This window comes from Entelurus aequoreus, linkage group LG09, assembly GCF_033978785.1.
Source record: "Entelurus aequoreus isolate RoL-2023_Sb linkage group LG09, RoL_Eaeq_v1.1, whole genome shotgun sequence".
Lineage (NCBI taxonomy): Eukaryota > Metazoa > Chordata > Actinopteri > Syngnathiformes > Syngnathidae > Entelurus > Entelurus aequoreus.
Genome location: NC_084739.1, coordinates 63,971,569 through 63,995,131, shown reverse-complemented (window position 1 = coordinate 63,995,131; position 23,563 = coordinate 63,971,569). Strand labels below are relative to the sequence as shown.

The 23,563-nt window shown below is 38.2% G+C and overlaps 2 protein-coding genes across 3 annotated transcripts in view; one reads left to right on the top strand and one right to left on the bottom strand.

Moving 5' to 3' along the window:
• LOC133657623 (erythroid differentiation-related factor 1-like) overlaps positions 1–6,293 on the bottom strand; it is a 32,456-nt gene extending 26,163 nt beyond the window's left edge. For both annotated transcript variants that reach the window (XM_062059179.1, XM_062059180.1), the window contains exons 1-6: positions 5,903–6,293; positions 5,615–5,823; positions 3,184–3,250; positions 2,987–3,112; positions 2,643–2,906; positions 2,475–2,576 (exon numbers count right to left, since the gene is read on the bottom strand). In XM_062059179.1, the coding sequence (XP_061915163.1) occupies positions 2,475–2,576; positions 2,643–2,906; positions 2,987–3,112; positions 3,184–3,250; positions 5,615–5,823; positions 5,903–5,995 (861 nt within the window). In that variant the 5' untranslated portion in view covers positions 5,996–6,293. The remainder of the gene's footprint in view (positions 1–2,474; positions 2,577–2,642; positions 2,907–2,986; positions 3,113–3,183; positions 3,251–5,614; positions 5,824–5,902) is intronic.
• Positions 6,294–8,402: 2,109 nt separating this feature from the next.
• Positions 8,403–23,498, top strand: LOC133657621 (autophagy-related protein 16-like). Its single transcript, XM_062059175.1, has 6 exons — positions 8,403–8,772; positions 8,834–8,897; positions 8,978–9,047; positions 15,450–15,523; positions 21,241–21,492; positions 21,555–23,498. Exons 1-6 carry the CDS (start codon positions 8,685–8,687, stop codon positions 21,628–21,630), a joined length of 624 nt encoding a protein of 207 aa, XP_061915159.1. The 5' UTR covers positions 8,403–8,684; the 3' UTR covers positions 21,631–23,498.
• Positions 23,499–23,563: the final 65 nt, after the last annotated feature.

The window sequence follows — 23,563 nt, the reverse complement described above, 5'->3', positions numbered from 1 at the left end:
ACTGCCATATTTATTATTGAAGTCAAAAAGTGCATTATTTTCAAAACAGCAGCTTGGAATTTGGGAGAGCATGAGGAGGTTGAGGTGGGTGGGGCGGGTTTGAGGTGGGGGGCTGGTAGGGGGTAGCGGGGGTGTATATTGTAGCGTCCCGGAAGAGTTAGTGCTGCAAGGGGTTCTGTTTGCACGGGAGGTAAAACCTGTTGGAATTGTGTCGTCTGTTATCATGAGATTGGTAATAAAAGTTAAAAATAGAACTTCCAAGTGTTGCTTTAAAACACGCCTCGCCAAATGTGGCGATTGATATTACCACCTTTGCTTCAAACTTAGGTAAACATTTAAATACTAAGCATTCAGATCTGCACAAGGAGTAATAATGTAGTTGTTACACCTATCCTATTGTTCTGCTCCGGTGCAGACCGTAGTCGAGGAGCGCAAGTTCAGGGACGATGTTTTCGTCTGGGGTAACACACTTCACTTTACTGGGTCGGCTAAGCTCTGCTTTCCGGTCAGAATTCGAGGCTGCAGATTCCTGACAATTCAGTTGCTTTATTTATAGTTTTGCAGCACACAACCGGACCCATTCATCACTCTACTGCGCAGTGCACTCCCTCCCTCTAGCTCTTTCTTTACTCGCCCACTCAATTATATTGTAGCGTCCCAGAAGAGTTAGTACTGCAAGGGATTCTGGGTATTTGTTCTGTTGTGTTTATGTTGTGTTACGGTGCGGCTGTTCTCCCGAAATGTGTTTGTCATTATCCTTTGGTGTGGGTTCACAGTGTGGCGCATATTTGTAACAGTGTTAAAGTTGTTTATACGGCCACCCTCAGTGTGACCTGTATGGCTGTTGACCAAGTATGCGTTGCATTCACTTGTGTGTGTGAAAAGCCGTAGATATTATGCGATTGGGCCGGCACGCAAAGGCAGTGATTTGATTTGATTTTTATTAAGGATCCCCATTAGCTGGTTGCCACAACTTCCTGGGGTCCACAAACTCAATACAATTACAAGTAAAAGCATATAATTATAACTACACAATACGGAAAAAAATAAAAGCATCAATAAGAAAACAAGCAAACAACTTACAGTCACAGAATAATAATTACCATATAAATATAACTACACAAGGCCTTTAAGGTTTATTGGCGCTCTGTACTTCTCCCTACGTCCGTGTACTACTCCGTACAGCGGCGTTTTAAAAAGTCATACATTTTACTTTTTTAAACCGATAATTTACGATATTACATTTTAAGGCATTTATCGGCATCTCTAATTATTACATGTGCTTAGTAGGGGTGTAACGGTACGTGTATTTGTATTGAACCGTTACGGTACGGGGGTTTCGGTTCGGTTCGGAGGTGTACTGAACGAGTTTCCACACGAACAATATTAAGTAGCCGCCTCCTCTTCCTTCTGCCTCTGTTTCTGTCAGTACTCTACACAGCACCCAGCATTGTCCCACCCACACAACCATCTGATTGGTTACAAATAGAGCGGTAACAGCCAATCAGCAGTGCGTATTCAGAGCGGTAACAGCCAATCAGCAGTGCGTATTCAGAGGGCATGTAGTCAGTGCTTAGCGTTTAGCAGGTAAGCATCAGGCAGCGAACTCTCCCCAAATTATAATAAACACCTCCCAGTCAACTACTAGTTACATCACTATGAGCCCGTTGACCTTTTAGAAATATAAAAGTAGCTCAGCTCGCTCGCAGTCCTGGCTTGAGGTGAAGGCTAATTCGCTTTTCGTGTAACGTTAGCTCATTTTGCGTTGCGTGTGTGTGTGCGTGTGTTACGGACAGCAAAGCCCTGTCTGTCTGTTATTTCACTTTACCTTTTTCTGTGTTGATTGAGCTGTGTTGAAGCAGCAAAAAAGGACATTATGTTAAATGAAGAGTTTCTGTCTCTGATAGTTGATATAATAATGTAACTAGATCATTAAGCCTACATGAACTCCATGGTGTTCAGGGATGAATATTCTCTCCTATTGCTATTGTACCATTTTTTCAGCTATAGTTACATTAATCATTAGTAATGCACCAGCCTAGTTTTGAATGGCAGGGTCCCTGCTATCACATGTTGATAAAAATATAACATTTACATAATAAAAATCAACTACAGGCTTCCCAAATGCTGTAATAAATTAAGCATGATGAGTTGACTTGAAACTGTTTAATGTTGCACTTTTTATATGTAAAAGAAAAGTTTTGTCATTTTATTTAATCTGAGCAACAACTTGAGGCAGTTTAATGTTGATTAACGTGGGCAGAATTATTATAGTGTTCCCAATGTTAAAAGGATAAAGCCATTGTTTACAAATTTGGTAAATAAATAACCAACAAATTTATATTTTGTTGTTTTCTTACTGTACCGAAAATGAAGCGAACCATGACCTCTAAACCGAGGTACGTACCGAACCGAAATTTTTGTGTGCCGTTACACCCCTAGTGCTTAGTCAAAGCATGACTTAATGGACTCACCTGACTGTTCTCGCCCTCGTTAAAGAGTGCCAGCAGGTTCTGCTCTTGTGGCACCGCCGTCACCTGGCCCAGAGCGTATTTGCTGTCCATGGGCACACTTTCCTACAACATTTGGAGGGAAATGTCACTCAAAAGTAATCAATCTGGGGATAACGCTAAATAAGCTACCTGTTTACAAGCAGCAGACTCTTCATCCGTGTTGGAGCTGGTGAAGGCGGTGGGCCACGAAGAGCTGAACTCCTGCGCCTCGCAGTCACCATCGTTCAAGTTGTCCTCTACAGGCTCGGCGGCACAGTCGCCATTAATACTGTAGTAGAGGAACTTGGAGAGGATTGCTTTTTGATACCAATGCTCTTTGCTCTTCTTTTTCCTCTGCCACTTCTTATCCATCAGCCGCTGGTAAAAGTCTTTTAACCACGTCCAATCCCCGGTCTACAACACACACACACAGCTCATTATACTTCCACCGTGGTTCCTGTCGTTTGTAAAGCGGGACTAGGCAACTGTGGTACCTGAGAGGATCTCATGAAGAGCTCTTGAATGTCCAACTCGTCCAAAAGAAGGGTGCGACCCACGCGATGCACGGCCATGCTGACGTGGGACTTGCTGTAGGGGATTTTCAAGAGCTTCTTGATGTTCTGAATGGATCAGAGGACAAGTCAGTATCGCCGCAACACATCCGTGTCTGGTCTGTAACGGTTTCACCAACCTCAGAGTCTGATACGACATCGACGTCATCCCCGATGCAGTCAATAAAATCATACGCCATCCCGAAACTGCAAAAAATACAGAATAAGTGTGACTAGTGATACCTTTGACCCAACAAAAAACTAAATCAACACTATATTAATGCCTGTTACAAAATTAAACATTACATTGTGGCCCCTAACGTGCTAAATTTCCGCAAATAAAACAATAAGAGGATGACCAATTGTTTCAAATCCAGTCCAATCATGGCTGTATGGATTTATTTGCACACAAAAGGGTAAGAATTTGGCAAACCATACACCCCTGCTGAGTTGACAAGGTTATTAATAGAGATGTCCGATAATGGCTTTTTTTCCGATATCCGATATTGTCCAACTCTTAATTACCGATTCCGATATCAACCGATACCGATATATACAGTCGTGGAATTAACACATTATTATGCCTTATTTTGTTGTGATGCCCCGCTGGATGCATTAAACAATGTAACAAGGTTTTCCAAAATAAATCAACTCAACTTGTGGAAAAAAATGCCAACATGGCACTGCCATATTTATTATTGAAGTCACAAAGTGTATTATTTTTTTAAACATGCCTCAAAACGGGTGGAGTGCCATTTTCGGGTTGGAGAGAAGACCCTTCCCCAAGTGGAGGAGTTCAAGTACCTCGAAGTCTTGTTCACGAGTGAGGGAAGAGTGGATCATGAGATCGACAGGCGGATTCGGTGCGGCGTCTTCAATAATGCGGACGCCGTATCGATCCGTTGTGGTGAAGAAGGAGCTGAGCCGGAAGGCAAAGCTCTCAATTTACCGGTCGATCTACGTTCCCATCCTCACCTATGGTCATGAGCTTTGGGTTATGACCAAAAGGACAAGATCATGGCCTAGTGGGTAGAGCGGCCATGCCAGAAACCTGAGGGTTGCAGGTTCGCTCCAAATCGCTGCCGTTGTGTCCTTGGGCAGGACACTTCACCCTTGCCCCCGGTGCCGCTCACACTGGTGACTGAATGTTGAATGAATGACAGGTAGCCTCGCTTCCGTCAGTCTACTCCAGAGCAGCTGTGGCTACAAATGTAGCTCACCACCACCAGGTGTGAATGAATGATGGGTTCGCACTTCTCTGTGAGCGCTTTGAGTACCGTATTTTTCGGACTATAAGTCGACGTTTTTTTCATAGTTTGGCCGTGGGTGCGACGTACACTCCGGAGCGACTTATGTGTGAAATTATTAACACATTACCGTAAAATATCAAATAATATTATTTAGCTCATTCGCGTGAGCGACGAAGAAAATGTCCGCAATCGTCACACACACGTCAGCAATCGTCACTCACACGCTAACCAATAAGAATTTGGCGGGGACGGGTCATGGCAGAAGTGCATTGTGGGTAAGGATATGCTAACTGCTATATGCTATACGCTACTGCCGAAGCTATTAAAATGGATCACATCAACATTGGCGGTAACTTATAGAAACTGAGAAGAACTGAACTAAAATGGCACCGAAAAGGACATCATATACTGCAGATTACAAGCAGGACGTAGTGAAATATGCTGCAGAGAACAGCAATCGAGCAGCAGAAAGAAAGGACGCTAGCGGGGCGCATACCAGAGGCAACACAGAGGAAGAAGATTTCATGGGATTTAGCGATCGGGAGTGACAGATTGTTTGGTAAACGTATAGCATGTTCTATATGTTATAGTTATTTGAATGACTCTTACCATAATATGTTACGTTAACATACCAGGCACGTTCTCAGTTGGTTATTTATGCCTCATATAACGTACACTTATTCAGCCTGTTGTTCACTATTCTTTATTTATTTTAAATTGCCTTTCAAATGTCTATTCTTGGTGTTGGCTTTTATCAAATACGATTCACCAAAAAATGCGACTTATACTCCAGTGTGACGTATATATGTTTTTTTCCTTCTTTATTGTGCATTTTCGGCCGGTGCGACGTATACTCCGGAGCGACTTATAGTCCGAAAAATACGGTATTTAATAATAGAAAAGTGCTATATAAAATCGAATCCATTACTATTATTATCACAAGTACAAGCGGCCGGAATGAGTTTCCTCCGCCAGGTGGCAGGGCTCTCCCTTAGAGATAGGGTGAGAAGTTATGCCATCCAGGAGGAGCTCAAACTAAAGCCGCTGCTCCTCCACATGGAGAGGAGCCAGATGAGGTGGTTCGGGCATCTGGTCAGGATGCCACCCGTACGCCTCCCTAGGGAGGTGTTTAGGGCACGTCCGACCGGTAGGAGGCCACGGGGAAGACCCAGGACACGTCGGGAAGACTATGTCTCTCGGCTGGCCTGGGAAAGCCTCTGGATCCCCCCGGGAGGAGCTGGACAAGGAGCTTAGGCTGCTGCCCCCGCGTCCCGACCTCGGATAAGCGGAAGAAGATAGATGGATGGATATATCATAGAACCTTGAAAAGGGCTTGCTCTTGCTGCTGGAGCCTAACACGGTGGTGCCAGCACTGCCCAGCTGGGAGTTCTCTCTCAGCCAGTTGGCAGGTGGTAGCTTCAGGTCGGTCTTCTCCTGCAAGAGGGCATACGTGCTCGGAGGTGGGGCCGCACAGTATTTGACAACAGCACTGCTCTTGATTTCCCCGCTGCTGGAACACATGGCTGAGTCCTTCACAACAACAACAACACAAATTGTTTAGCATTGCGAATGACTTCCAACATACAAAGACCCAGAACCTTCTACTCACCTGCTTGCTGTCGTCTATCACAGAGATGGTGTTTTTTTCCTGGGCATTATCTGTCGTGATTCCAGGATACTTGTTCCCAGCTGAGTCACTCATAGTGGCACAGAAACACAATTAGACCTCGGCAAGCTTTCCCCGGCGTGGGTAGTCCGTGGACTACATGAGTTGTTGACGTGAGTTTAGCTAGCTAGCTAGCTTCTCGACAACTGCAGACAGGAAACCCCCGTGTGGTAAAATGTCACATAAATATACAAAAACGAGTCATCCTCCGTGTCTTATTCTGTAACCTTTAGTCAAGTGAAGTCCCGAAATAAGAACTTCGACTTCTCCTCCCCCCCAACAGCAAGCCGTCACTAACGACAGCGACACACAACAACTTCCGGTTTTTGGACAACGTGACAATTTTTACCAAAATTATTTTGTGTTTATGATAAAGTAAAAACACGAAATGTAACAAAGCATGAACACCACATGAAGTAAATCAATTTCATATCAAATTAAATATTAGTAATAGTGTTAAACGCGAGACCGCAACCCGGAAGTACCTACCAGCCGGGGATTCCTTCTAGAAAAGTTGAGAACGTTTATTTTCAACGTTCAAATCTTGGAGAATTATTAAGAGTACAAAAGCCCTTAAATGTATATCTTTGTTAAAAACATTTAAAGTGATTTAGGTAGCCATTTTTGTCTTTTATTTATTTATTTATTTTTGTATTATTTATTAATATTTAATACTCTATCTGTATTTGCTTTTGTTTTCTTTCCTTGTTGTTGAAAGTGCCTTGACTGTTGAGTGAATTATAAATGTTTGTTGTTCAATAAAAAACTTTAAAAAATTAAAAAAAAAACATTTATTTCAACGTGCTTTTAGAAAGAACTGAATGACATCAGCTTCCGGGTTTGACCGTGTGACATTTTTTAAAAGTATTTTACCAAAATTATTTTGTGTTTAGGATAAAGTAAGAACACACAATATAACAAAACACGAAAACTGCATGAAGTAGATACATTTCCTATCAAATTAAATATTAGTAAGAGTGTTAAACGCGAGACCGCAACCCGGAAACTCTTATCAGCCGGGGATTCCATCTAGAAAAATCGAGAACATTTATTTTCAACGTTTAAATCTTGGAGAATGATTAAGAGTACAAAAGCCCTTAATTTGATATAAATACATTTAAAGTGATTTAGGTAGCCCTTTTTGTCCTTTTTTTTTATTTTTATTTTTTATTAATACTCTATCTGTATTTTCTTTTGTTTTATTTCCTTTTTGTTGAAAGTTCCTTGACTGTTCGTGAATTATAAATGTATGTTTGTTGTTCAATAGAAAACAAACAAACAAACAAGAAAAAAGCATTTATTTTCAACGTGCTTCTAGAAAGAACTGAATGATATCAGCTTCCGGGTTTGACCACGTGACAATGTTTTAAAAGTCTTTTACCAAAATTATTTTATGTTTATGATAAAGTAAGAACACAAAATATAACAAAACATGAAAACTGCATGAAGTAGATCAATTTGTTATCAAATTAAATATTAGTAATAGTGTTAAACGCGAGACCGCAACCCGGAAGTACCTACCAGCCGGGGATTCCTTCTAGAAAAGTTGAGAACATTTAACGTGCTTCGAGAACGAACAGAATGACATCAGCTTTTGTTAAATGTGGAAAAATAAACCACTCCCTTTTGGTTCTTTTGTATTTCCATTTAATTCTTATTGGCATTCCTATCCATTACATCATATTTACATACATCATATATCTGTTGTCAACTTGTCTGACCTAAATTTCAAAATATTTTTTGTTTTTAGGAAAACAAAATAATAATAATATTTACAGATAGATCAATTAAAGAAAGACAACATTATTAATAATAATAATCGAAAATAAAATAATATAAATAGATAATAAATAATTCTTTCAAATAAAATACAATAAAAATATATATAGACATATAGGGATTAATCCTTTTTTTTTTTAACAGTACAATCACTAATTCGATGAATTAAAATCAGGCTTATGTTTTCCCAGTATGAAGTAAATGTATCCAATTTATAACTAATAAAAGCAGTTATCTTCTCTATTTTATATATGTCCATTGGGATTTCCATCCATTGCTTCAAAGTTGGACTCTCCTCGGATATATCCATTTCCTAGAAATGGTCTCTTTACAGGGCCACTAGTAGGATATTCATTAAATGTTTATCTTTATTTCACAGGGAATATATTTATCAAACAAACACGGGGAAATTAAATAACCTATTAGTACTATATTGACATACAAACGTTTTGCTTGATTGATAACTTCAATTATATTCCATATTGTATAATTATTTATGTTACATTTATTAATAACTTTATCATCATCCTAATTAAATTTGATTATTAATTAACTAACGGATTTACTGTGCAAACTTGACCGGTGACGTTTTATGTTGAAAATCTAGCCAACCTAACCTAACTGGACATATCAACGTAAAACCGGAAGTAGATATTAACTTCCGGTTTCTTTTGTCACACAACTATTGGTTTTGAGAAACAAAATACAAATGAACATCATTTTATATCTGAATTGTACGCGATATTATATATTGTTTTAAATAATTAATAAAAATGTTTTATTGTGGGGGGAGGAGCCATGACACCAACGTGCCTGCTATGAGGGCAGGGCAGGAATTCATCAGCTGATGCCAGCTTTTTAACAATCAACTGTTGTTCGACCACCGCAGGAACACAATCGAGTTTGTGACCGAGAAAAGGTTATTTTTATTTTTGCCTGAACTAAAATGGGGAGCTGGAAGAGTCAAGTGCGTGCTCAATTGCTACTCAGAGATCAGAGAGAGAAGCATCCATATGAAGGAGTCTTTACCAGCTGTGAGAATGATATACATTTGCATATTATAATGGTAATATATTCATTATTTTAATGTTGCAGTGTCTCATTTGGAAGAACGACTTGAAATTCGTCTGCAGATTTTGAAAGATGTCCAGTCAAACAGGTTAGAAATTATTTTTATTTTTTTGGTCATTTTTTCCCACTATTTGTTTATATTTGACAAATACAATATTTGCATTACAGCTCAGAAGGTGGAGTCAATGTGAGATTACTTCAACTACAGCTCAGGGAGAGTGAACATCTGGCTGAAAAAGTGAGTTGGCCCATTTTCAACAAAGTAGAAAAAGTATTAGACAACGAGGTGAGGCAATTCCTGAAGGAATGCTCCAATGCTGAAGGTTAGAAATAACAAGAATTGCTTGAGATTTGTTGAACGTGGAAAAATTGTAGCTTGAATTTCCAGGATGAAACACTGGTTGGTGTTGGAGTTTTTCAAAACGATCGGGAAATGTTGAAGTAGTAACATTTTTCATTCAGAAAAGGTATCATGGAATTCCTGGAATTTCGGGGAGTTTTTCCAGTTCAAAAAACAACTTTGTTTTTTGTCCTGATTAAAAGGAGTGTTTTGACGGTGGAACGGTTGAAGTGTGTTGAAAAATGTGGGAGGAGTAGTCGACAGAAAAAAGGGTGAAAATAGGGTTTGGAAAACTGGGATTTATGGGAATTCCTGGAATTTTTTTGAACTTGGAAATATGGTAGCTTGAATTTCCAGGATGAGGTGAATGTGTTGGAGGTGGAATGGCTTGAATCGGTGGAAGTTTGAGAAATGGATAATTCATTTTGAATGGGGAAAATGGTTCTAAAAACTGGGAATTCTAGGAAATCCTGGAATTTTTTTTTAATCATTGTTGGAAGGGAGCACACGATTTTGAACAGGCTGACTATTTTGAAGTTGGAACGGTTTGATTTGGATGAAAAATGTAGGAGTTGTGGAACTGCGAAAAATGTCCCGTTCATTTCAATGGGAATTTCATGAAAATTTGTGAATTCCTTGAAAAAAATGATATTTAAAAAAAATGGTAAGACATTATGAATGATCTGAATGAATTGGTGTTGGAGTTTTTCAAAACGGTCGAGAAATGTTGAAGTAGTAACATTTTTAATTCAGAAAAGGTATTACGGAATTCCTGGGATTTCGGGAAAACCGGGAATTTTTCCAGTTCAAAAAACAACTTTGTTTTTTGTCCTGATTAAGAGGAGTGTTTTGACGGTAGAACAGTTGAAGTGGGTTGAAAAATGTGGGAGGAGTAGTCGACAGAAAGAAAAAAAACGGTGAAAATAGGGTTTGGAAAACTGGGAATTATGGGAATTCCTGGAATTTTTTTGAACTTGGAAAAATGGTAGCTTGAATTTCAAGGATGAGTTGAATGTGTTAAAGGTGGAATGGCTTGAATCGGTTGAAAAATGTGGGAATTTTGGATTTTTGAGAAATGGATAATTCATTTTGAATGGGGAAAATGGTTCTAAAAACTGGGAATTCTATGAAATCCTGGATTTTTTTTAAAATCATTGTTGAAAGAGAGCACACGATTTTGAACAGGCTGACTATTTTGAAGTTGGAACGGTTTGATTTGGATGAAAAATGTAGGAGTTGTGGAACTGCAAAAAATGTCTCGTTCATTTCAATGGGAATTTCATGAAAAATTTGTGAATTCCTGGAAAAGAGGGAATTTTTTTGAAAATGGTAAAACAAATTTGAATGTTCTGAATGAGTTGGTGTTGGAGTTTTTCAAAACAATCGAGAATTGTTGAAGTAGTAACATTTTTAATTCAGAAATGGTATTACGGAATTCCTGGAATTTCGGGAAATTTTTCCATTTCAAAAAACAACTTTGTTTTTTGTCCTGATTAAAAGGAGTGTTTTGACGGTGGAACGGTTGAAGTGGGTTGAAAAATGTGGGAGGAGTAGTCGACAGAAAAAAGGGTGAAAATAGGGTTTGGAAAACTGGGATTTATGGGAATTCCTGGAATTTTTTTGAACTCTGAAAAATGGTAGCTTGAATTTCCAGGATGAGGTGGACGTGTTGAAGGTGGAATGGCTTGAATCGGTGGAAGTTTGAGAAATGGATAATTCATTTTGAATGGGGAAAATGGTTCTAAAAACTGGGAATTCTAGGAAATCCTGGAATTATTTTTTTAAAATCATTGTTGAAAGGGAGCACACGATTTTGAACAGGCTGACTATTTTGAAGTTGGAACGGTTTGATTTGGATGAAAAATGTAGGAGTTGTGGAACTGCAAAAAATGTCCCGTTCATTTCAATGGGAATTTCATGAAAATTGGTGAATTCCTGGAAAAAAAGTATTGTTTTTTAAAATGGTAAGACATTTTGAATGATCTGAATGAATTGATGTTGGAGTTTTTCAAAACGGTCGGGATATGTTGAAGTAGTAACATTTTTAATTCAGAAAAGGTATTACGGAATTCCGGGAATTTCAGGAAAACCGGGAATTTTTCCAGTTCAAAAAACAACTTTGTTTTTTGTCCTGATTAAGAGGAGTGTTTTGACGGTAGAACGGTTGAAGTGGGTTGAAAAATGTGGGAGGAGTAGTCGACAGAAAAAAACGGTGAAAGTAGGGTTTGGAAAACTGGGAATTATGGGAATTCCTGGAATTTTTTTGAACTTGGAAAAATGGTAGCTTGAATTTCAAGGATGAGTTGAATGTGTTGAAGGTGGAATGGCTTGAATCGGTTGAAAAAATGTGGAAATTGTGGAAGTTTGAGAAATGGATAATTCATTTTGAAGGGGGAAAATGGTTCTAAAAACTGGGAATTCTAGGAAATTCTGGAATTTTTTTTTTATCATTGTTGAAAGGGAGCGCACAATTTTGAACAAGCTAAAAATTTTGAAGTTGGAACGGTTTGATTTGGATGAAAAATGTAGGAGTTGTGGAACTGCGAAAAATGTCCCGTTCATTTCAATGGGAATTTCATGAAAAATTTGTGAATTCCTGGAAAAACCGAAATTTTTTTGAAAATGGTAAAAATTGTATATGTTCTGAATGGTTGGTGTTGGAGTTTTTCAAAACAATCGAGAAATGTTAAAGTAGTAACATTTTTAATTCAGAAAAAGTATCACGGAATTCCTGGAATTTCGGGAAAACTAGGAATTTCTCCAGTTCAAAAAACAACTTTGTTTTTTGTCTTGATTAAAAGAAGTGTTTTGACAGTGGAACGGTTAAAAAATGTGGGAGGAGTAATCGACAAACGGTGAAAAAAGTGTTTTGAAAAAACTGGGAATTATGGGAATTCCTGGAATTTTTTTTAACTTGGAAAAATGACAGTTTGAATGTCCAGGATGAGTGGAATATGTTGAAGGTGGAATGGTTTGAATCGGTTCAAAAATGTGGACATGGTGGAATTTAGAAAAATGGCCAATTCATTTTGAATGGGAAAAATGTTCCGGAAAACCTGGAATTCTGGGAAATCTGGGAATTTTTGGAATTTGTCAAGGGCCAGCCCGCGATTCCCGAATGGGCTGAACAGTTTGAAGTTGGAACGGTTTGATTTGGATGAAAAATGTAGGAATTATGGAACTGCGAAAAATGACCCGTTCATTTCAATGGGAATTTCATGAAATATATGTGAATTCCTGGAAAAGAGGGAATTTTGTTGAAAATGGTAAAGAATGTTGAATGTACTGAATGAGTTGGTGTTAGTGGTTTTCAAAATGATCGAGAAATGATGAAGTAGTAACATTTTTAATTCAGAAAGGGCATTACGGAATTCCTGGAATTTCGGGAATTGTTCCAGTTAAAAAAACAACAAGTTTTTTGTCCTGATTAAACGGAGTGTTTTGACGGCGGAACGGTTGAAGTGGGTTGAAAAATGTGGGAGGAGTAGTCGACAGAAAAAAGGGTGAAAATAGGGTTTGGAAAACTGGGATTTATGGGAATTCCTGGAATTTTTTTTAACTTGGAAAAATGACAGTTTCAACATCCAGGATGAGTGAAATATTTTGAAGGTGGAATGGTTTGAATCGGTTGAAAAATGTGGAAATGGTGGAATTTTGTAAAATGGCCAATTAATTTTGAGTGGGATAAATGTCCTGGGAAACCTGGAATTCTGGGAAATCTGGGAATTTTTGGAATTTGTCAAGGGACAGCCCGCGATTCCCAAATGGGCTGAACAGTTAGAAGTTGGAACGGTTTGATTTGGATGAAAAATGTAGGAATTGTGGAACTGCGAAAAATGACCCGTTCATTTCAATGGGAATTTCATGAAACATTTGTGAATTCCTGGAAGAGGGAATTTTTTGAAAATGGTAAAACAAATTTGAATGTTCTGAATGAGTTGGTGTTGGAGTTTTTCGAAACGATCGAGAAATGATGAAGTAGTAACATTTTTAATTCAGAAATGGTATTACGGAATTCCTGGAATTTTGGGAATTTTTTCCAGTTCAAAAAACAACTTAGTTTTTTATCCTGATTAAAAGGAGTGTTTTGATGGTGGAACGGTTGAAGTGAGTTGAAAAATGTAGGAGGAGTAGTCGACAGAAAAAAGGGTGAAAATAGGGTTTGGAAAACTGGGATTTATGGGAATTCCTGGAATTTTTTTTAACTTGGAAAAATGACAGCTTCAACGTCCAGGATGAGTGGAATATGTTGAAGGTGGAATGGTTTGAATCGGTTGAAAAATGTGGACATGGTGGAATTTAGAAAAATGGCCAATTCATTTTGAATGGGAAAAATGTCCCAGAAAACCTGGAATTCTGGGAAATCTGGGAATTTTTGGAATTTGTCAAGGGACAGCCCGCGATTCCCGGATGGGCTGAACAGTTTGAAGTTGGAACGGTTTGATTTGGATGAAAAATGTAGGAATTGTGGAACTGCGAAAAATGACCCGTTCATTTCAATGGGAATTTCATGAAAAAATTGTGAATTCCTGGAAAAGAGGGAATTTTTTTGAAAATGGTAAAAAAAAAAAGTTGAATGAGTTGGTGTTGGAGTTTTTCAAAACGGTCGAGAAATGTTGAAGTAGTAACATTTTTAATTCAGAAATGGCATTACGGAATTCCTGGAATTTTGGGAATTTTTCCAGTTCAAAAAACAACTTCGTTTTTTGTCCTGATTAAAAGGAGTGTTTTGACAGTGGAACGGTTGAAGTGGGTTGAAAAATGTGGGAGGAGTAGTCGACAGAAAAAAGGGTGAAAATAGGGTTTGGAAAACTGGGATTTATGGGAATTCCTGGAATTTTTTTTAACTTGGAAAAATGACAGCTTCAACGTCCAGGATGAGTGGAATATGTTGAAGGTGGAATGGTTTTAATCGGTTGAAAAATGTGGACATGGTGGAATTTAGAAAAATGGCCAATTCATTTTGAATGGGAAAAATGTCCCAGAAAACCTGGAATTCTGGGAAATCTGGGAATTTTTGGAATTTGTCAAGGGACAGCCCGCGATTCCCGAATGGGCTGAACAGTTTGAAGTTGGAACGGTTTGATTTGGATGAAAAATGTAGGAATTGTGGAACTGCGAAAAATGACCCGTTCATTTCAATGGGAATTTCATGAAAAAATTGTGAATTCCTGGAAAAGAGGGAATATTTTTGAAAATGGTAAAAAAAAAAAAGTTGAATGAGTTGGTGTTTTTCAAAACGGTCGAGAAATGTTGAAGTAGTAACATTTTTAATTCAGAAATGGCATTACGGAATTCCTGGAATTTTGGGAATTTTTCCAGTTCAAAAAACAACTTCGTTTTTTGTCCTGATTAAAAGGAGTGTTTTGACAGTGGAACGGTTGAAGTGGGTTGAAAAATGTGGGAGGAGTAGTCGACAGAAAAAAGGGTGAAAATAGGGTTTGGAAAACTGGGATTTATGGGAATTCCTGGAATTTTTGTGAACTTGGAAAAATGGTAGGTTGAATTTCCAGGATGAGTTGAATATGTTGAAGGTGGAATGGCTTGAATCGGTGGAAGTTTGAGAAATGGATAATTCATTTTGAATGGGGAAAATGGTTCTAAAAACTGGGAATTCTAGAAAATCCTGGAATTATTTTTTTTAAATCATTGTTGAAAGGGAGCACACGATTTTGAACAGGCTGACTATTTTGAAGTTGGAACGGTTTGATTTGGATGAAAAATGTGGGAGTTGTGGAACTGCGAAAAATGTCCCGTTCATTTCAATGGGAATTTCATGAAAATTTGTGAATTCCTGGAAAAAAATGATTTTTTTAAAAAAATGGTAAGACATTATGAATGATCTGAATGAATTGGTGTTGGAGTTTTTCAAAACGGTCGAGAAATGTTGAAGTAGTAACATTTTTAATTCCGAAAAGGTATTACGCAATTCCGGGAATTTCAGGAAAACCGGGAATTTTTCCAGTTCAAAAAACAACTTTGTTTTTTATCCTGATTAAAAGGAGTGTTTTGACGGTAGAACGGTTGAAGTGAGTTGAAACATGTGGGAGGAGTAGTCGACAGAAAAAAACGGTGAAAATAGGGTTTGGAAAACTGGGATTTATGGGAATTCCTGGAATTTTTTTGAACTTGGAAAAATGGGAGTTTGAATGTCCAGGATGAGTGAAATATGTTGAAGGTGGAATGGTTTGAATCGGTTGAAAAATGTGGAAATGGTGGAATTTAGAAAAATGGCCAATTCATTTTGAATGGGAAAAATGTATTAATTGTCTTCATGTCCATTGTTTGGTGTCTCTTCAGTTGTCTCAGACTGTCTCTGATCTGACCACCGTCCTGCATTTGAAAGACGCCGAGCTGCAGCACTGGCAGTCACGGTAATTACCTCCGCCAGGGAGCCTGCGTTTATGTGTCACTACACTGATACCTCAACTTACAAGCATGATTGGGTCTGTGATGGAGCTCTTAACTCAAAACACTAATTAATATCTCCCATTGACATTCATTGAAATCAATTGGTGCTTGCATCCCACCACAACATGTAGCTTGTCTTTTAACAAGAAAATAACTTTTACATAACAATATTGCATAAAAACAATACAATGGAACAGCGATTTTCACCAAGTACCGCCTCCAAAAAATCCCATGGCTCTCGTAATGTGCCACCATAATGACCGACATTAAAGGCCTACTGAAAGCCACTACTACCTACCATGCAGTCTGATAGTTTATATATCAATGATGAAATCTTAACATTGCAACACAGGCCAATACGGCCGGGTTAACTTATAAAGTGCAATTTTAAATTTCCCGCTAAACTTCCGGTTGAAAACGTCTATGTATGCTGACGTATGCGTCAATGGTTGAAACGCAAGTATTCGGACACATTGTATCACAATACAAACAGCTCTGTTTTCATCGCAAAATTCCACAGTATTCTGGACATCTGTGTTGGTGAATCTTTTGCAATTTGTTTATTGAACAATGGAGACTGCAAAGAAGAAAGCTGTAGGTGGGAAACGGTGTATTAGCGGCGGGCTGCAGCAACACAACCAGGAGGAATTTTAGTTGGATAGCAGACGCGCTATCCGACGCTGGCCGCCGACCGCAACTATGATCGGGTGAAGTCCTTCGTCGCGCCGTCGATCGCTGGAACGCAGGTGAGCACGGGTGTTGATGAGCAGATGAGGGCTGGCGTAGGTGGAGCGCTAATGTTTTTATCATAGCTCTGACGAGGTCCCGTAGCTAAGTTAGCTTCAATGGCGTCGTTAGCAACAGCATTGCTAGGCTTCGACAGGCGGCACAGGTTCGGTGTCTCCTGATAGTAGTATTGTTGATCTTCTGTCTATCCTTCCAGTCAGGGGCTTATTTCTTTTGTTTCTATCTGCATTTAAGCACGATGCTATCACGTTAGCTCCGTATTTAAAGTGCTTCACCGATGTATTGTCGTGGAGATAAAAGTCACTGTGAATGTCCATTTCGCGTTCTCGACTCTCATTTTCAAGAGCATATAGTATCCGAGGTGGTTTAAAATACAAATCCGCGATCCACAATAGAAAAAGGAGAAAGTGTGGAATCCAATGAGCCCTTTTACCTAAGTTACAGTCAGAGCGAAAAAAGATACGTCCTGCACTGCACTCTAGTCCTTCACTCTCACGTTCCTCATCCACGAATCTTTCATCCGCGCTCAAATTAATGGGGTAATCGTCGCTTTCTCGGTCCGAATCGCTCTCGCTGCTGGTGTAAACAATGGGGAAATGTGAGGAGCCCTTCAACCTGCGACGTCACGCTACTTCCGGTACAGGCAAGGCTTTTTTTTATCAGCGACCAAAAGTTGCGAACTTTATCGTCGATGTTCTCTACTAAATCCTTTCAGCAAAAATATGGCAATATCGCGAAATGATCAGGTATGACACATAGAACGGATCTGCTATCCCCGTTTAAATAAAACAATTTCATTTCAGTAGGCCTTTAAAAATTCACCGTGTACCAAATAAAATAGCTTCGAGGTCGGTAAGCACAACCACAATTATTCCGTACATTAGGCGCACCGGGTTATAAGGCGCACTGTCGATTTTGAGAAAATGAAAGGATTTTAAGTGCGCCTTATAGTCCGAAAAATACGGTAAATGTGTACACGTAGCTGCTGTGACATTTACTACACCAACTAATGGCTTGTAACTCACATTTTTGCTTGCACCTCAAAAGCACAAAAACGTGCCCAAAAACACTCGTAAGTTGAAGTACCACTGTGTGTTTGTTTCTCTTTGCATGATGTGAAGTGAATTATATTTATATAGCGCTTTTTCTCTAGTGACTCAAAGCGCTTTTACACAGTGAAACCCAATAGCTAAGTTACATTTAAACCAGTGCGGGTGGCACTGGGAGCAGGTGGGTAAAGTGTCTTGCCCGAGGACACAACGGAAGTAGGGTTGCAAAGGGGTGGAAAGTTTCCGGTAAATTAGGTTCGGGAAGTTTGGAAAATTTTGACCATTTTTTGATTATTCAAAGTTGGACATTATTCTGTAGAATAAGATGAGAAGCTTGTAAAACACCAATGCAATGCCACACACAGATATAAATAGTCAGCTAAACAATTGGAGTAGTCTTTAAAAAATATTTGACCGATGGACAAATGAATAGAAATAGGCTAGATCAGGGGTCGGCAACCCGCGGCTCTTTAGCGCCGCCCTAGTGGCTCTCTGGAGCGTTTTCAAAAATGTATGAAAAATGGAAAAAGATGAGGGGGAAAAAATATATTTTTTGTTTTAATATGGTTTCTGTAGGAGGACAAACATGACACAAACCTCCCTAATTGTTATAAATCACACTGTTTATATTAAACATGCTTCACTGATTCGAGTATTTGGCGAGCGCCGTTTTGTCCTACTAATTTCGGCGGTCCTTGAACTCACCGTAGTTTCTTTACATGTACAACTTTCTCCGACCTTCTAAGACATGTTTTAATGCCACTTCTTTTTCTGTCTCATTTTGTCCACCAAACTTTTAACGTTGTGCATGAATGCACAAAGGTGAGTTTTGTTGATGTTATTGACTTGTGTGGAGTGCTAATCAGACATATTTGGTCACTGCATGACTGCAAGCTAATCGATGCTAACATGCTATTTAGGCTAGCTAATAGCTATATATGTACATATTGCATCATTATGCCTCATTTGTAGGTATATTTGAGGTCATTTAGTTTCCTTAAAGTCATCTTAATTCAATTTATATCTCATGACACACTATCTGTATGTAATATGGCTTTTAATTATTTGCGGCTCCAGACAGATTTGTTTTTGTATTTTTGGTCCAATATGGCTCTTTCAACATTTTGGGTTGCCGACCCCTGGGCTAGATGAATAAATGAACAGTCAATCAGCATGCTAAATCAAACTATAACCTACATTCTTGTATGACAACATATTGGCTAGCAGAACAGAAGGCAGAGGTTTGATTTGGTATTTGCTAGTTGAACTTTACAGATCACAAAAAAAGGTAAATTCGGATCGCTAACGTCGTTAGCATAAATGAATGGGATTTAACATAGAGAAAATTAGCATCACGGCTAACGGAGAAATATTTTCGGTTTATTGTGAGACTGGTGGTGGTACATAAACCTAGCTACCTAGAGATATTGGCCCCGAAATCATTAAACAAGTACAGGAAGAGCTAGCTAGCTTGAGTGGAAGTCTGCTGGAGTAGTCTACAGTCATACAGTAACAAAGCAATTACACCTCTATTACACTTAAATACCATATATTAAATATATTTACCCCGGTAATATAATCAAAACTTACCAGTCCTTGGGCTCAAATACTAGTATGGCCTGTAGTGTGTAGCATGCTGGGAATTATCTGGGCATGTGATGGAAGAACGCACTGCACATGTGATTGAGGAATGCACAGTGAAGGGTTGCATTTCAACCCTCTAAAGCAGGGGTGTCCAAAGTGCGGCCCGGGGGCCATTTGCGGCCCGCAGGTAATTTTTTAACGGCCCCACGGCACATTCTAAAAATACCATGAAAAAAAATGTAAAACATAAAAAGTGTTATAAAAGAGTAAACAGGTGAAATGTAACAAGAAAATGTTGCATTATTTACTCTAATAACACAAAGCTGCCATGCAGGCAGTTTCTTTCTTTAAAAAATAATAATGAATCAAAATCAATGTCATTATGAATTATTGACCTATTCAAGACTGCATTTACTTCACATTAAATATTCCACTTTGAGATATTTTGGGGGAAAATGTTGCATATTTTTTGGTTGCCATTTAAAAAACAAAGTTTTTTAAAGAAGGGCCTAAAACGAACAAACAAAAAACATAAACAACAATAAAACGTATAATTGACGGATAGATCTGAAGTTGATCTTGAGACTATTGTGGTGAAAGTAAAAGAAAATGTTGGATTTATTTATTTATTTATTTTAAGTGTCATTGATCAAAAAAAATATTAATTAAAATCAATGTTGTTATGACTTATTGACCTTTTTAAGGCTCCAATTATTATATAATCTCAAATATTCCACTTTAAAATTTTATTGGGGGAAAATATTGCATATTTTGTGTTTTTTTTCCATTTAAAAAAACACGGTTTTCCTTAACAAAAATGGCATACAACTTAAATCTTTAAAAAAGTTATATTGACAAACAGACCTAATGTTGATCTAGAGATTTAAACCTTGAATAATAATAATAATAATAATAATAATACTATATAAGGACACATTTTAAAAAAATGTTTTGACCAAAACTTTTTGGGGTCCCCGGGATCAAGATATCGTGGTTATCCATATATTGTATTGGTTTTTAAAATGAAAAATATCAAAATGCTTTGATTTTTCAGTGTGCGGCCCTCAGTGGAAAAATTTTGGACACCCTTGCTCTAAAGGCTTAGTGGCCACATGCGTGGACAGCACCTTTTTAGCTCTTATTTCCAAAATTGTGTACACTACTGAATTGGGGTCTTATGGCCGCTTATGTGGACACTTATACTGCCATCTGGTGGTGTCAGAAGAGTATAACATACAATGGAATTTGGGGGGAAAAAAGTGTAAAAATAAGAATTAGCATGTCACTAAACATGAAGTACACGTTTGTGTACTTATGGACTAAGTACATCATATCAAAAGATGATTTTAGTTTTTTTTCTAATTAGGGTCCAATAAGCTCAAATAGCAAAGATAAATAAAAAAAAAACATGTAAATAATCATGCTGCAAGATCTAGCATGTTGCATTTAATGTTTATTCCCTTTAATTCCCGTTAATTCCCATGGAAATTTTCCAAGTTTGAATATTCCCGGAATTTTGCAAGCCTAAACGCCAGTGACTAGGATGGCGGAAGCGGGGGCTCGAACCTGGAACCCTCACGTTGCTGGCACGGCCACTCTACCAACCGAGCCATACCGCCCCCATGTGACGTCATTAGGGATGATGTTTGATAAGAAATTATCGAGTTCGAGCCCATTATCGAATCCTCTTATCGAACCGATTCCTTATCGATTGTCTTATCGAATCCCGTATATAGGTTGTTGTATATGGAAAAAAACACAAAATTTGGTTTAACAAAAGCTCACTTTTATTTTATAAGAAAAAAATAAAATAAATAAATAAATATTGACTGTTACCCACCTAAAAAAATAAAATAAATAAATATTGACTGTTGTTACCCAATGCATATTAAGTGGGATTTTTCAGTAAAACAAATATATACAGTAACACAAAAATAACCTGTCTCTGTGATCACTATAAGTGAATAGCCATGCCTTGAGGCCATTTTTCCGGTCCATTATTTTTGCTGCTTGTGTGACAACACAGGAAATGACGTAGCTCAGTCTAATGACTGAGCTACGTCATTTCCTGTGATGTCCCACAGGGCATTTCTTGTGGGACTGGGTTCGTTCCCAGGGATTCGAATAAAGAACCAACTCTTTTTCTTTACTACAGTGGCCTCGATAACGGGAACCGGTTCTCAAAAAGGGATTCGAGTCCATGGAATCGGTTCTTTTCTTATCGAACGGTTCTTTTCTTATCGAACAACCGGGAGAACCGGTTTCGACCATCATCCCTAGACGTTATGCTACCGTTTCAGTGTGTCCCGCCACCGCCAAGAGGCCCTCACTCTGGCCAAAGGGGGTAACGCCCTGAAGGCGAGCGTCTACCGACAAGAGTTCGCCATTGAGTGTCAGACGAAGGAGCTGGCCGCCCTCTACCGGGAGCGGAAGGGGCTTAAAGAAACGCTGTCGCAGGCCCGCCGTGACAAAGAGGATCTGCTGCGGCGCTGGATGGAGGAGAAGGAGGAAGAGGCGGCGAGGTTGAATAAATACAACGCCACACAGGAGAGGTACGTTGAGAGTCAGCGCTTGAATGCGGCATTTTTTACTCCTTTTATTGCTTTTTGGCCAGGTGGCAACGTTTAGCCAGGCACTTGAGGAAGCACCTGGCGAAAAAAGATGGCGATCCCCAGGAAAGCGGCTCCTGAGCACACGCCTCATTTTACCCGCATATGGACAAGACAAGTAAATCCGCGTCTTTATCAAGGTAACATGGCCGTTTTAGTCGTGAAAAAGAACCGTGTCAGGACACCTACACGTCCACGCGGTCCGTGGCGATGATTGCCTTGATGATGCAGTAAGAGGTACGGCGACCTCATCAAAGTTCCTTGTTGCACCTTGTTACTCACGCCGTGATGTCACCGCTCATTTAAAGAGCCAGCTCATTCGGTTTTTGGCAAATTTTTTGCTTTTAACAAACACATCCCGTCTTCAGGTAAAGTGTGTTGTCATCAATTGTCCACTTTTTAACTTACTGTCAGTGGGTTTGAAGATGTAACAAAAGCTCGAAACTTTTAAGCATGTTTTAAAACAAATTGTGTTTGCTGTTAAATTCTCGTATGTTTTTTTTGTCCTATCTGAAATACTGAGTATTGTGGAAATAAAGTTACTTTTTTTTGCTAGTCTAACCTCTCCTGTTATATGTACTATAGCAGGCCTGGGCAAAAATACGGCCCACGAGCCATCAAGATTTTCAATCCGACATAATTTTTTTAGACATTTAGCTTCAAAACTGTAGCCGCCATTATGATGTGCAGTGCTGTTTTTAAATGACTGTAAGTCTTGAACCATAGAAAGTATTTCAATGGTTGAAATCTGCCAGCCCGGGACGCGTTCATATGTTGTTAATATTCAGTGTTTTATTGTTCATAGTTAATATTGTAAATCCCACGTAAAATAGGAGTGACGTTCATATGTTGTTAATATTCAGTGTTTTATTGTTCATAGTTAATATTGTAAATCCCACGTAAAATAGGAGTGACGTTCATATGTTGTTAATATTCAGTGTTTTATTGTTCATAGTTAATATTGTAAATCCCACGTAAAATAGGAGTGACGTTCATATGTTGTTAATATTTAGTGTTTTATTGTTCATAGTTAATATTGTAAATCTCACGTAAAATAGGAGTGACGTTCATATGTTGTTAATATTTAGTGTTTTATTGTTCATAGTTAATATTGTAAATCCCACGTAAAAGAGAAGCGACGTTCATATGTTGTTAATATTAAGTGTTTTATTGTTCATAGCTAATATTGTAAATCCCACGTAAAAGAGGAGCGACGTTCATATGTTAATATTCAGTGTTTTATTGTTCATAGTTAATATTGTAAATCCCACTTAAAAGAGGAGCGACCTTCATATGTTGTTAATATTCAGTGTTTTATTGTTCATAGTTAATATTGTAAATCTCACGTAAAATAGGAGTGACGTTCATATGTTGTTAATATTTAGTGTTTTATTGTTCATAGTTAATATTGTAAATCCCACGTAAAAGAGAAGCGACGTTCATATGTTAATATTCAGTGTTTTATTGTTCATAGTTAATATTGTAAATCCCACTTAAAAGAGGAGCGACCTTCATATGTTGTTAATATTTAGTGTTTTATTGTTCATAGTTAATATTGTAAATCCCACGTAAAAGAGAAGCGACGTTCATATGTTAATATTCAGTGTTTTATTGTTCATAGTTAATATTGTAAATCCCACGTAAAAGAGAAGCGACGTTCATATGTTGTTAATATTCAGTGTTTTATTGTTCATAGTTAATATTGTAAATCCCACGTAAAATAGGAGTGACGTTCATATGTTGTTAATATTCAGTGTTTTATTGTTCATAGTTAATATTGTAAATCCCACGTAAAATAGGAGTGACGTTCATATGTTAATATTTAGTGTTTTTCTGTTCATAGTTAATATTGTAAATCCCACGTAAAATAGGAGCGACGTTCATATGTTGTTAATATTCAGTGTTTTATTGTTAATAGTTAATATTGTAAATCCTACTTTCTTTTTGTTTTCAGAACAGTGTGTGTCAGATACCGATTTTTTTGCAACAAAATTCTGCATGAAAGTGATAATAT

Excerpts from the sequence above, each read along its gene's own strand:
- LOC133657621 (XM_062059175.1), top strand. The coding sequence starts at position 8,685 with ATGGGGAGCTGGAAGAGTCAAGTGCGTGCTCAATTGCTACTCAGAGAT. Across the intron at positions 8,773-8,833 it reads TGAAGGAGTCTTTACCAGCT|TGTCTCATTTGGAAGAACGA; the intron begins GTGAGAATGATA and ends TTAATGTTGCAG. Across the intron at positions 21,493-21,554 it reads TACAACGCCACACAGGAGAG|GTGGCAACGTTTAGCCAGGC; the intron begins GTACGTTGAGAG and ends CTTTTTGGCCAG.